This window comes from Mya arenaria, chromosome 14 (genome assembly GCF_026914265.1).
Source record: "Mya arenaria isolate MELC-2E11 chromosome 14, ASM2691426v1".
Taxonomy (NCBI): Eukaryota; Metazoa; Mollusca; class Bivalvia; order Myida; family Myidae; genus Mya; species Mya arenaria.
Genome location: NC_069135.1, coordinates 35744154 through 35759325, shown reverse-complemented (window position 1 = coordinate 35759325; position 15172 = coordinate 35744154). Strand labels below are relative to the sequence as shown.

The 15172-nt window shown below is 34.2% G+C and overlaps 1 protein-coding gene across 1 annotated transcript; it reads right to left on the bottom strand.

Moving 5' to 3' along the window:
- Positions 1-1836: 1836 nt before the first annotated feature.
- On the bottom strand, positions 1837-13449 carry LOC128216790 (MICOS complex subunit Mic19-like). Its single transcript, XM_052923453.1, has 6 exons — positions 13318-13449; positions 10440-10506; positions 6370-6461; positions 5696-5766; positions 3052-3187; positions 1837-2271 (listed from the first exon to the last, which is right to left on the bottom strand). The coding sequence occupies exons 1-6, from the start codon at positions 13387-13389 to the stop codon at positions 2242-2244; spliced, it is 468 nt and encodes a 155-aa protein (XP_052779413.1). The 5' UTR covers positions 13390-13449; the 3' UTR covers positions 1837-2241.
- Positions 13450-15172: the final 1723 nt, after the last annotated feature.

Here is a 15172-nt window from a genome sequence, read left to right as displayed (position 1 = left end):
GATGTTTTAGGGGACCTGGGTGCTGATGAGATGTTTTAGGGGACCTGGGTGCTGATGAGATGTTTTAGGGGACCTGGGTGCAGATGAGATGTTTTAGGGGACCTGGGTGCAGATGAGATGTTTTAGGGGACCTGGGTGCAGATGAGATGATTTAGGGGACCTGGGTGCAGATGAGATGTTTTAGGGGACCTGGGTGCTGATGAGATGTCTTAGGGGACCCGAGTGCGGATGAGATGTTTTAGGGGAACCAACTACAAATGAGTTCTTTTAGGGGACCCGAGTACAGATCAGATGTTTTAGGGGACACAAGTAGAGATGAGATGTTTTAGGGGACCCGAGTACAGATGAGATGTTTTAGGGGACCCGAGTACAGATGAGATAATTTTGGGGACACAAGTAGAGATGAGATGTTTTAGGGGACACAAGTAGAGATGAGATGTTTTAGGGGACACCAGTAGAGATAAGATGTTTTAGGGGACACCAGTAGAGATGAGATGTTTTAGGGGACCTGGGTGCAGATGAGATGTTTAAGGTGACCCCAGTACAGATGAGATGTTCTAGAGGACCAGAGTACAGATGAAGTGTTTTAGGGGTCCCGAGTACAGATGAGATGTTTTAGGTGACCCCAGTACTGATGAGATGTTTTAGGGGACCAGAGTACAGATGAGATGTTTTAGGGGACCTGAGTGCAGGTGAGATGTTTTAGGGGACCTGGGTGCTGATGAGATGTTTTAGGGGACCTGGGTGCTGATGAGATGTTTTAGGGGACCTGGGTGCTGATGAGATGTTTTAGGGGACCTAGGTGCAGATGAGATGTTTTAGGGGACCCCACTACAGATGAGATGTTTTAGGGGACCTGGGTGCAGATGAGATGTTTTAGGGGACCTGGGTGCTGATGAGATGTTTTAGGGGACCTGGGTGCTGATGAGATGTTTTAGGGGACCTGGGTGCTGATGAGATGTTTTAGGGGACCTGGGTGCTGATGAGATGTTTTAGGGGACCTGGGTGCAGATGAGATGTTTTAGGGGACCTGGGTGCTGATGAGATGTTTTAGGGGACCTAGGTGCAGATGAGATGTTTTAGAGGACCCCACTACAGATGAGATGTTTTAGGGGACCTGGGTGCTGATGAGATGTTTTAGGGGACCTGGGTGCTGATGAGATGTTTTAGGGGACCTGGGTGCTGATGAGATGTTTTAGGGGACCTGGGTGCTGATGAGATGTTTTAGGGGACCTGGGTGCTGATGAGATGTTTTAGGGGACCTGAGTGCAGATGAGATGCTTTAGGGGACTTGAGTACAGATGAGATGTTTTAGGGGACCTAGGTGCTGATGAGATGTTTTAGGGGACCTGGGTGCAGATGAGATGCTTTAGGGGACCTGAGTACAGATGAGATGTTTTAGGGGACCTGACCTCAGATGAGGGGACCTGGGTGCAGATGAGAAGTTTTAGAGGACCCTAGTACAGAGGAGAACTTGAGTAAAGATGAGATGTTTTAGGGGACCCGCGAACAGATGAGAGGTTTAAGTGGACCCGAGTCAATAGATGTTTTAGCGTACTATAGTACAGATAAAATGTTTTAGGGGACCCATGTTATATAGAAATCACTTCAAAACATAGCCATGATCATAACTTTTGATAAATTATTCATAAATGACATTCCATAAAGTTCACGTAATTTGACTGGTGAATTACCATGGAAATTACAACACAGCTTGCAATTTTAACTTTAACACCAGTTTAAGTGTATTGTTTAGAGAAGATTGGCATTCCTATGTTTAAGCTCTCACTTCTCAATGAAGAAACCAGAAGAAAAAAGAATCCACAAAACATTCAATCATTTTCTGCCTCTTTTAATCCCTCCACATTAACAAATAAAGATAATCCTATATTATATATAAGTACTTTGGCAGATACATCTGCCATGACTAAAGTAAATAATCCTTATTTGCAATGTCCATGTCACAAGCACACAAAACCCATTTACATATTTTTAAAAAAGTGACCACTTTGTGGTCTTGAGTCATAATCATTTATATTCTGATAATTCTCTGACATTTCAAATATAAATAACTTTATGATAGAAAAAAAGAGAACTTGTAAAATAAATGTAGACACTTTTTTCATTCCTACACATACTTGAAATACAATGACATCAAAGTAAGTTTTCTAAGATAATAAGTCTTTGATGCACCAAATATAAAACGTCCTATGGTTCAAATACAGAAGCCAGGGTCATCCATCACGATTGTTTTGACGAGATTAAGGCATTCTGAAAAGAGAAAATCAAACGCATGTCTCTCTTGCTGTAAATATTTACATTTACATGAATTACTTCACAATATCAGAAATATGTCTTGAAAATATGATAATGCATGACCACCTGAATAATTTAAATTGGTTTCTACTTTTCACGTAAAGTAAGGGCTAGATGGTTCTCCATCATGCTGGTGCATTGTCTATTTGTGATGAATATATGAGCTTGAGATCTTCCAAATAAGAGGCAGACATACTTGTAAACCATACAATTTTTGTGGGCTTATTCGCTCAAGTTTTCAGCCATGACCTAAGATAGGAGCCTTTGTTCTGCAATAGCACTTTGTCTCAATATGATCAAGTTGTGTCTAGTAATGAAGAAATACTTCAAGGATAATATATTCTAGTCGAGACATACTTTGTGCATACACAAATAGGTCAGGACACAGAAATAAGTAGACATTTGCTTACACAAATTACAACCAAGACCTTCGATCAAGATAATTGATAAGTGGGTGGGACACAGTCATAAACTGGTTAAGGGAGAAAGAACTGAGTTTAAACATCATTTATTTTGCAATGATTATTAAGCGGTTATGACAACTTATACTAAGTCACTCTTGTTGGTACGGTGTTGCACCAGAGTGTGGTTTTGTGCTGTAGAGGAAACTGAAGAACCCAGAGAAAACCTGCTTGTCTGGCTTGGTGATCAGGAACCAAGTGCGCTAACCACCACGCTTACTGTACAACCTAAATAAATAAATAAATGGAATTCAGTAGTTAAATTTTGACCTACCCTTCTTTCTCTCTCAACAGCTTGAGTAAAGGCCTTGACCTGGGTGGAGCACCGTAGTGACTCCTTGTAGTGCTCCTGGTAACAGTTGTACACTTCCTGTTGTAGGTCCTGACACACAGGGGAACCAGTCTGCTTACTGAAACAGACAACAAATTCTAAATAGTTATATCACAACAATTACAACATGAAGTGCTCTTGATAATAGCTGTACAGATAGGTCCTGAGACACAGGGGAACAAGGCTGCTTACTGAAACAGATAACACAGTTTGACATATCAGCCCCAATAAGATGTAAAAATGTCACTGTTGAAAATCAGTAAGGGGCCGAAATGACTCCATTTAATATTTATTAGTGGCTGAAAAGGCAGGGCCCAAAGGTTTCAGGGGCTGAACAAGCCTCAATTCTTATACTTTTGCTTGGCATAAAAAAGTTGAAAAAGTCCTGCTAAATATTATAAAATGCAGAATGTTATCAAACCTGGAAGACATTTTACCAGTGCAGGGCTTGTGGGCCCATGTTAATTTCGACCACTGGTAAATTGATTTGTAAGATACTGTAAGAGCAGATATAGAATAAGCTATGCCCTCCAAACAGACGAAGGCATTTTCACCCATTTTAATTGATAGAGGAAATTTCCAATCAGCCATAACCTGGACATTATCTTTTACGATATATTATGTTTAAGACTTTCTTGAAACAATGTTCCATCAGATCCATTAATTTTTCTCATACTGTAAAAGTTAATTAAATTGAACCTGGGAAGTGGCGACAGCAGTGATGGTCGCATATTGTATATCTCATTAATCTTAACGACAATACAGCACAGATGATAGTGACAATGCCTCATTGCGTAACAATGATTACAGAACTGCATATCTAAATCTGCAACATGTTGTCATGCACCACAATGCATGAAATTGCCTGCAGTTAGAAAAGATATCTTTATGCTTTAGGTAATATAATGCGTAAATATTTTTTTGATTGTTTTCCTATCCTATCATTATTGACAAAATGACAAAAGTAATTTAATGTTCAAGATATAATGGCTTTTTGTTTGTTTGTCAGGATGGGAAATGCCAGGGTTCCAGCTCAAACCTAGATTTAGAAAAGCACTTTTATTAAATTACTAAGAATCATCTTTATTCCATTTGTTTTACAAAATAAATGTGAATAATTGTACAATTTTGACAGTAATAAATTTCAGAAATGTTCATCAACAAAACTCGACTAAAAGGTAAGGGCAATTCCATTTAAACATATAACCCCCTTTTAAATTATGCCACACCCTACAGAAGTAAATTTGGGTCCAAATTAGCGAAAAAGAGCACCCACCTATATACTACTTAAATAATTACATTCACCCCCCCCCCCCTTGGGTTATATGTTTTATACTGGAATAACCCTAAGTTCCAATGAAATGAAGATTTATTTTGCCACTTGAGTCTGAACTTTCTTGAAACTATTCATACTCATGGCCACTGGTCTTACATTTTTGCACACCAGGACATCATAGGCGCATCATTCATACAAAACATCTCTAAACAAATCACATTCAATACCCCTCAGCCATTTTCCATCGAAATCAACCTCAGATGTATGCCGGTATATCAGGATTAGCAGTTCATAAATAAAATAATAATAGTATTAATTAAATGTATTTTTTAAATGTGTATTTATTATATCTAAATTGATTGCCAGTGAAGTGTATTATTGCATAATTAATAAAGATTCCAAAGACTAAAGACATTAAGTTTATCTGCTAAATTCAAATTCAAATTACTACACGATCTACTTGCAGTTAAAATGTAAAGATTTCTGATACTGTAAACTGTTAATACATATCTGAGGTTGTTTTCGAAAAAAAATGGCCAATGAGTTCCAAATAGACAACTCAGAGAATTTGCAGCGAATTGTATTAAACTGTTATTCAAAGGTCTAGTTTGCACAAAATATTTTTTGTGATTGGTCATCATTTGGTATTTGATTAATATTGACCAATCAATAAATATATAATCTAACTTAAACCAATCCAAATAAATAAGTTTTATACAATTGACTGTCGATGTACAATAATGTGCACCTCTGATGCCTCATGATACCATATTATATAGGTATCATATAATATAAGAATATTATACCAATACAAATACCGGTATTGCATTTTGACCTATAAACATTCATCTTCAATTTCATTTTAAATAAGAACTGCATCTGCAGTAAAATTTTAATCAGTTATGTATATATGTTCATTTATTTTACATACAGTAGAAACTAGCTATGGTGACCTCTGTTACTTTGATGTTCAGGTAATGCTAACTTCTTTTCGAAAATTTTGGATTTAGTTAGATATATTTTGTATTTCAGTTATATCAAATGTTCTTTTTCTCAAAGTATTTTTCAACGTACCAACAACTTCGACATAGCCAGTTTTGTCTGTTTAAGTAATGAGTATTCAGTTCCACTAACACAGACAATATTCCAAAACCATAAGTTCAACTATAGTAACACTGTTAATGGAATAAAAACATACATTTACACACTCAAAAAGAACATCTTCAAGAAGTATTTGTCAAACATTCCCACAGTAAATGTATCACTACATCTGTATTTGAGAGATCATATGTTCTAAGGGAAACAACTCACATAAATTTTGCTTCTACTTCCTCCACAGCTCTTGCAAATTCTTCAGCCTTGATTTTGTGGTTCTCAGAGTGCTGAAATACACTTATACCTAGCATTTCAAATCTTACAATAATCATAAATAAAACTTGCAATGCCATAGGTATGCATGCCAGAGAAATCTCTTATTCAGACAGAACTCTAGTAAAATCTGTTTGCCATTTAATTTAGGACTGTCTTAAAACAATTTATGATTGGATTCAATAGTTCAGGCAAAATTCCTAACAATATAAATTTCTCTTTAATACAGTTAACTGTACAGTTAATTTAAGTCTTGAAGTGGTTGAAATAAGCACATGCCATCAAGGCCTGCACTTGTGAAATGCTTTCCATACTTGCTCAGTACAGGATTTAATACAGCAGGGTTTTGTGAACAATTTTGATGCCGAGCACTAGTGTAAACATATAAGCTTGTTCATTCTTTAGTCTTATTTTAATAAGTCGTATTTTGATGATTTGTAAGATGACATAACATTGCAGTTGGTGCTTCCCTATTCCTGACCCTAGTTTCAGACATCGAAAACAGGATTTTCGTTTTTGGCATCAAATTTTGAGACCTGCTTTATAGAACCCAGAAAATATTTTACCAGTGCAGGGCTTGTGGGGCTATGCTCATATCTAAACCAGTTACCACTCACAGTGTCTATGATCCTCTGTCGGTACTCATTCTCTATCTGTCTCCTCATAGCTTCAACCTGCTCCCTGGATAATGCCATACCTTCTGGGACACCTGAAAAAGGGTCAAGAAAGTCAGTCAAGTAGCTCTACAAGCAACTTATGCAATCAATAGATGTAACCAGGAATACCCACAGTGACTTTTTTGGAATTTTTACTGCCTGTGCTTTGCAAATTGAGAAAAAAAGTTGACTTTGGGAAAAATACAAAATCAGGCCAAAACAGCTAATACAATGGCAAATTACATGTTTTAACTTTTTATGCATTCATTATGCTGTGAAAGAGTAATTCTTGTCAAGATTTTGTTTATATTTCAAGAAAATCATTGCTTTTTTATTCATTAACGTAATCTGCATTTATCAAATTGGGGAAAATTATAAAATATTTGGAAAAATGGACAGTTTTTCTCAAGGGAAAACAGCCTTTAGATGGCAGTAGTAAATTGCACCAAAAAAAATCACTGACACATAATTTGTGTAACGGTCTGTCATTTTCATCAATTAAAACACATCATAGTTAATGTATTGTCTGTTCTGTTTACTGTACTTAAAGGTTTTTATGTGTAACATATATAAGTTGTCTGACCATCTATGTAAGCGTGTTATAGTTTTACAGAGGGCACTTTTACTAACCATCAATATACCCATGCTAACTTTCCTGGCATTTCACTCTCGTTCCGACTACTCTACCAGCAGACAAATAAAGTATTTTCAAAAATACACTTCAATATTCTCACAAGAGAATATTTTGCTGCTGGTATTTTTAATTATATTATTATTCGTGTATTGTTTTATTACGTATTACTTTTTACTTATTTATAAGTATTCTTTATTATGTGAAGGTTTATTGACAGAGTATGAATGTGGCAAAGCACTAAAAGAAATGCAAAACAGAAAAAGTCCGGGATCTGACGGCATAACTACCGAATTCTATAAAATCTTTTGGAATGATATAAAACGATTCTTAGTAAACTCATTAAATTTTTCATTTCAAAATAAAAACCTAACTGAACTCCAAAAACAAAGCGTCATTTCTCTTCTACCAAAAAAAGACAAACTATTAACAGACATTAACAACTGGAGGCCAATATCACTTCTCAATATAGATTATAAAATAGCCTCAAAATCCATAGCAAATAGAATCAAAAACATACTAGCCAACCTTATTAATGAAGGTCAAACTGGATTTATTAAAGGGCGATATATAGGTGAAAACGTAAGAATTCTGTATGATATTATTGAACAAATAAATAAAGATAATGAAAAAGGAATTATTTTCTTCTCTGATTTTCATAAAGCCTTCGATAGTGTGAACCATGACTATATGTTTGAATGTTTAAAGTATTTCAACTTTGGAGAAACACTTATAAATTGGGTAAAACTATTTTACAATGATGCCCAAAGTTGCATTAATGTGAATGGACACTTATCAAACTTCTTTAAAATTGACAAAGGTGTAAGACAAGGGTGTCCCCTATCACCTTATCTATTTCTCATATGTATTGAAATTTTATCACTGAATATAAATAACAACAACAACATAAAAGGAATAAATATTTTCAATAATGAAATAAAACAAACATTATTTGCTGACGATGCAAGCTTTTTCCTTGATGGTACAGAAATCTCATTCCAAAACCTTGTAACAACATTTGAAAAATTTAGTCAAATATCTGGACTAAAATTGAACATATCAAAATGTACTGTCTTGAGAATCGGTACACTGCGATATACCAATAAAAAATTCTGTAAGTCAAAAAAATTTGTATGGACATCTAATGAAGCCTCAACGTAAGGTATATGTTTCTCAAATGACCATAGAAAGATACATGAACTAAATTTAGAACCTAAAATAAATGCATTTCAACACACTCTCTATAAATGGAAAAGATGGAAACTCTCATTGATAGGAAAAATCACTGTTTTAAAATCATATGCATTCCCGAAACTTGTTTACCCACTAACAGTGCTACCTAATCCAACAGAACCAACAATAAAACGAATTAAAAATATTATGTTTGACTTTCTTTGGGACTCAAAACCAGATAAAATTTCCAGAGACACAATATACCAAACCTATGAAAATGGCGGACTAAAAATGCTAGACATAGAATCCTTTATCAATGCATTAAAAGCTAGTTGGATCAAAAGATTAATAACTAAGAGTAATGCTAAATGGAATAAACTATATAACTCAGAACTCAATAAATTTGGTGGAACAAACATATGGAAATATAACACTAATGTAAACGATGCTAGCAACTTCCAGCTAAATTTTACCTTTCTAAAACAAATCCTTACATCTTGGTGCAAAATCAATTATAACAAGACCGTGAAAAATCTAGCAAAAGAATTTTTATGGAATAACTCTAATCTTAAACAAAGCAATGGCAATACCCTTCTTTATAAAGACTGGCAAAAAAAAAAAAAATTTTATGTTGAACAAATTTTCGATTTTGAAATTAAAGATTTTTTTACTTTCGAACAGATGCAAATTAAATATAACATTGTGGATGGTGATTTTCTCAAATATCTTACGTTAATAAAAACTATAAATAAAATATGGGGACAAGAACTAAAAGACTACCATGCCACTTTAAACAAAGAGCCAGAATACCTTATAGACAAGTTAAGAAAAAAGAACAAAGTAAACAAAATCCTTTATAATAAACAAATTGAATTAAAACAAAAAAATAACAAATGTCTTATTAAATGGGACATTGAATTTCCTGAGGAAGAATTAAATTGGAAGCATATACTGACAACACCAATCCACTCTACAATAGACACAAAATTAAGAGAATATCAATATAAGTATATAATGAATTTAGTTCCCAACAATGATTACCTACACAAATGTAAAATCACAAACTCAAGACTATGCGATTTTTGTTCAATGGCACCAGAAACACAAAAACATCTCTTCTGGGAATGTCCAATAACCCAAAACTTTTGGTCAAATTTACAAAATTTTATTAATACAAAACATATTCAAACAAACATAATGCAATACAGAGTAATATCATTAGGAGTTAAAAAGAACAATAATAATACAAACATTAATTTGATAAACTTTCTTCTGATATTCGCAAAGTACTACATAAGTTATTGTAAATATGACAGAAAAATACCAGAAATAGCATCATTTAAAAACTATTTGTTGAGGCGCATCTTAATAGAAAAAATAATCGCAACACAAAAAGACAAACTAGATGTATTTGAAGCAAAATGGAATGAATTTTTGCAACTGTGTTAATATATCTGCATGTGATCAAACACCTTACTTATGAAATTACACTTCCAACTAAACAATAGAATTATCTCCCTTAGAGTACCCTTTTAAAAATATATCTGCTTGTGATCTAACAACTCACTTATGAAAGTACACTATCAACTAAATTATAGAATTATCTCCCTTATAGTATTTTTTTCTTTATTATTTATTGGCTCCCCCTATCTCCTCTCTCTTTGTTCTCTACAAAAAACTTAAAAATTCAAGAATAGGAAAAACATACTTTATATTGATGAATAAACTTTGCTCGATATAAACTATATAAATATATATACTTCTTACTTAGTTGTTATAGATTATGTCAACATGTTAATTTATATTGACTGAACTATTTAAATTCTTTATATTGACTGTCTGTGTATGTATATGTATATTTGTATATGTTTATATTGTTCCAAAATCTTGAATAAAAATAATTGAAAAAAAAAAGTATTCTTTATTATATAATTATGTAAATTTATAAGTCTATGCAAGATATATGTGGTCATTTATTTGCAGGCTTTATGTTATTACTTCTTTATTTATTAACATATCCTTCATTCATGTAAGTTTAACTGTTAAGGCAATGTCTGTAAGAAATTTGTTTAAATATTCTTTGACAACAAAACTGTATTACTTCCTACAGCCTCACTGAATGGACTTTTGTGCATAAATGATGAATGGAAAACCAAATAATTTGAAGCTCAAAATAATGTCTATTGCTCCTGAAAATAATAATATAAATGGGCAAATGTCATCTAACCTTGCTGAACATCCTTTTCTTGTGATTCAGGTAACCCTTGCAATCTCCTGTGTACATTCCCTGTCAACTGGAAAAAAGAGTTTGAAATCAAGATTGTGTTAAAATCTTTCTTCTTAAAAAAGTGAGGATTGTTTTCTTCAACTTTTTGGAGATAATACATGCTTCATGATGAATGTAATTATAAGCCAGTAAAGGCCAAATTTCAACCCAAAACAGACCCTTTTTCGAATGTTTACATTAAGTTACGTGATGGACCCGCGCATTCGCTTTTTTACTCAGTGGTTTGTGTACTTAACTTGGATCCTGGCATGTGCTGAGTAAAATATTGAATGCAGGTGTCCATCAGGTGACGCAGTGTAAATGGTCGAAAAGATTTATGGAAGTCATTTCTACATATGTTTTCGCAAGCATTGTGAAAACATTTATTTACATATTGAATGATTAGATGAACGGACATTAATAATTGTTGTGCCATCGTGAGAATAAATAATTTCTGGATTACGAGATATGGGTATCTTGTTTGTATATAAGTATTTTGTGCCAAATTCAGTATTCAAAAAATATGTACAGGAACGATCAAACCTCTTCATGAAAGCGGTGGAAGTTTCAAAGCTTTTAATCTTTCAGTATAACTGTATATGATATGTTTCTTTTATAATACACCAGCTTGATTGCCCTTTTCTGAACTCTTTCTATTGCTTCAATGTCTTTTTCAATGTCTTTTATGAATATTGGGTGCCATAAAATAATTCCATATTCTAGATGTGATTGTAGAACTGTCTTGCAAAGCTTGTGAAAGGATTTTTTAGTTGTTAAAAAATTTAAAGTCATTCCAAGATCTCATTCTTTTTTGGCATATTGATAAAATGTTTGTGCCAGCTTGTGTTTGACTAATCTCTGATTCAGAGTTGACCATTCCATAAAGCTTAGTATCATCAGCTGATGATACTAAGCTTTATGGAATGGTCAATTCTGATGATCAGGGAAGAGACATATTATGCTCAGTATAGATTCTTCAAAGAATCACCGACCTTGAGTTGACCAATATAAACTATTTATGATCGATAAAGAAGGCTTTAATCCTAAAGTAAACCTTGGAGGAAAAGTGTGCCTGGTGTGGGGCTCGAACCCACGACTGTCGGAACACTCGCACGAAGCTCTAACCAACTGAGCTAACTGGGGGCTGGTTCCAGCCCACACACACTACATGCCTCTCCCAATTAACCTTTTAGGCCGACGGAGGCACTCCTGCCATTTACCACTGCCAACGGTAAAGTATTCCCCATTATTTATACAGACCAAACCTAGCTTACCATTTAGTCTTAGGAATAAACATGTGTGATCTTTTATTAAGCAGTTAATTAGCGCGTCTTGCTTCGCCAACAGCTGGTCTCAAACTCTCAAGAGATCTGCTCACAGATTATTTGTAAACTGGTCAAATAGTGTACTTGCACTACAATCCTACTAAGTAAATGTCAATTTATACTATAGGATCGCAGGGTTCCCCCTGGGTTCTAAAAAGTTGTCGCCACTTTTTCGCGGGGGGTTAAGGGGGCCGCGATAGGCCCCCTTACGGGTCCAGGGCAGCGCCCTTGTGGGGGCCAAGGGGGCGAAGCCCCCTGAAGCTCATGGGGTTTAAGCATTTTAAGAGCCTTAAATTGCATTTAATTAGCACATTGTCGTGCAAATCATAACATTTTGTTGTACATGAAGCACAAGATATTAATAGCAAATTGTTATTCTGTTGACAAAATTCATTGTATATGGACTAGTATATAAATAAAAAAATATTGCAAAAAATGTGACATAAACATCAATATGTTGATTTCAGTCTAATGCCTGCATACAATAAAAGAATACATTTGTGAAATTATGAGATAAATTTAAAATAAATGGAAACTCAAAGAAATATACATTGTCAAACTAGGGCCATAACTTTCCTAATAGAAATTTGTCTACCTACTCTTTACTCCAGCCAACATATTAGAAGCCTTATCAAATGGGGTTTAATCCTATTTATTTGATTTCTGTTAATCTTTTTGACACTTTTTGAACTCTTAGAATGCTGCATTTATAGCAATTGCAAATTGCGACAAAACCGAAAGCAAGTCTATTTTTAGCGCGTAAACGTCATTACGAAATTTGCATATCACGTGACTTTCCGACAACATAAAATTCTACGATTTGCATATTTAAAACTAACACGATAATTACGCAATAACAAGGCTGTTGAGCTATATATTGAAATTGTTTGCTAATAAGAGACATAACAGTTAAAGGATGTCATTGTTTATCCGTGAAAGCAATAAAATTCTGCAATAATTAGCGAGGTGTTGACTGGGCCGTGACTGCTTGCCCTAATTATCGGATTAATTTTTGTTGTCGCACCAGCAGATGCGCTTGATTTATGACAGTGACAGAATCGATTATCATGCAGGCCGCATGGTCACCACTTACGTCATTTTAAGAAAATATTTTAGAAAAAAATCGTTGTCGCCATAAATTCGCCAAATTTGAAAAGTTGTCGCCACTTTTGCGATTTTGTCGCAAATGGCGACAATGGCGATCGCCAGCGGGAACCCTGGATCGAAGTTTAACAAGCAGTCTTGAATGTGCTGCAGTATCGGAAATTTTCTGAAGTTGATATTGCATCATTAATTATTATTATAAATGTTGTTGAAATGGTGAAAAAAGGAATTTGAGTATGGTCACAACACATTTCTTCGTCACTTGTATCATTTAATTGGATCCATTGTGGTACCACTTCTGTCTTACCGGTATTTTTACTTGCCCCACCCGCAAATATTTCTAAGTGACCTTCATTTTTTCAAGTAAATTAAGACAAATTAAGACAGATAAAACTATTCCAAATACTTACAAATACAATTGGGTTTCCACTTTCATCAACCTCAACTGTCCTTGTGTTTGCACTACTCTGAGAACCTCCCATATTAGAAAATTAAATTGTGTCCGAAATACTTTACTGTTTACACCGGAAGTGGCCACCAAGCATAGTTAGTTATAACGGCATTCACAAAATGTCGCTAAAATCATTTTCTTTTAAACTAACTTAGATCTACAGTATAGTTCAGGGCTTTCAAATTTTATTTTTTGTTTATATGAAAATTGAAAAAAAGAAGTTTTTAAACAGCGAAATACACAAAATCAGGCGATGTTTAAAACAACACAATTATCACCCGGTATATGACACCCCACAAAGTAGCGGCACGTTTTTTGGGGGACAGTTTGGTATTATTGAAAGTGTGTTAATTTGGGTAAACCCTTTTCGGCTCTGTGATGCGTGTTGAGTGGTGATTTTCAGACAAATTGACGGCTTCATTTGAAGATTCATAAATAACAATCGCGAGTAAAAAGGTAAGTTATTGCTGTAAGTATTAAAGAAGTCCAAATTAATAGAACTTTACACTCTGATATCATTAATGATGGGTGAGTTTCCTTGTGCTATATGTGCTGTTGACTGTAGTAGTGATCAATGCATACATTGCTCTAATTGTAGGAATTGGGTTCATGCTAAATGTTCTGAATTGTCCGAGCAAGACCTTAAGTCATGGAATGCCAAAAACCTCAAATTTGTTTGTAAATAGTGTGCATATAGTGGATTATCATATGATGCCGGAGCTGCACTTGCAAGGTAAGTACCTGTTATATTGAAGGAGTAGACAGATCGGTCCGTAGTAACATCCACTGACGGTCTGTCCTCTGTGGTTTTACCAAGGACCAACGGCCGAAAACCGGGACAACGCAAACGCCCGGTTAATGTCCGCACAACCAGCATTAAGCGCCCACGTACGTCAGAAGACTCAGACTAGTCCAAATACATTGCAGACACTGGAAATGCAGGCTATTATTTCTAATGCACCATGCAAAACCATAAAAAATAAAGTATTTTAACTTTAACTGTTTGATTTCAACGATGAAGATATCTACATAGTTAATAATAAATAATGCACATAATAATGAAACATAATTCAATTCGGGCAACATTTTTGCCATGCACATATGAACTTAGGTAACAACAACTTTCTTTTCTTCATGGTCATATATACGCATGGTGCATTCGAAGGTAATTATTAATATATTCTTATAACTCAATCTCAATTTTATTGTTTGTATGTCTGACACATTTGTTTGTAACACAAGGTGAATTTTCAATGTACATTTACCATAGCTTTTGTCATTAACATGTATATGTCTTTGTCAATGATTTAAATACATATTGTAAGTTGTAATCATTTTATTTTGTATTTGCAGCGTTCAATATTTCATGTATTTTTATTATGTGTATGACTTATGTTTTGTGGAGCCTTCCATGTTCGATGTTAATCAAATGTATATGTCATGTATGTAGAGAAATGATGAAAAATAAAATAAAAATTTAGTATTAAGTTAACTGTACATATTTGTCATGTTCTTACTTCACCTTAAACATATCAATAAATCGTATTTCGGTTGAGAACAGGAGAATACTCTTATTGGCTAAATATTTAAAGGAAATTCTTTTGTCAAAAAACTCATTATTTCTAGATATAATTTATAGTTTTTGGCAATAATGTGTAAAATCATCAAATATATATATGAATATTAAAAATAAATACAATAGCAAGCGTCTTTCGGTAAATTTCTATCATGTTTACTCCAGTTTAACCATATCCATAAATCGTATTTCGGTTGATGACGGGAGATAACTCTATTTGACTAAAAAAGGGAAATTC

Bases quoted from the DNA above. Each gene is read 5' to 3' on its own strand.
- LOC128216790 (XM_052923453.1), bottom strand. From the start codon at position 13,389: ATGGGAGGTTCTCAGAGTAGTGCAAACACAAGGACAGTTGAGGTTGAT. The intron at 3,188-5,695 runs GTGAGTTGTTTC...TGTCTGTTTCAG, and splicing joins GAAGTAGAAGCAAAATTTAT to TAAGCAGACTGGTTCCCCTG. The intron at 2,272-3,051 runs GTAGGTCAAAAT...TTCTCTTTTCAG, and splicing joins CTGTTGAGAGAGAAAGAAGG to AATGCCTTAATCTCGTCAAA.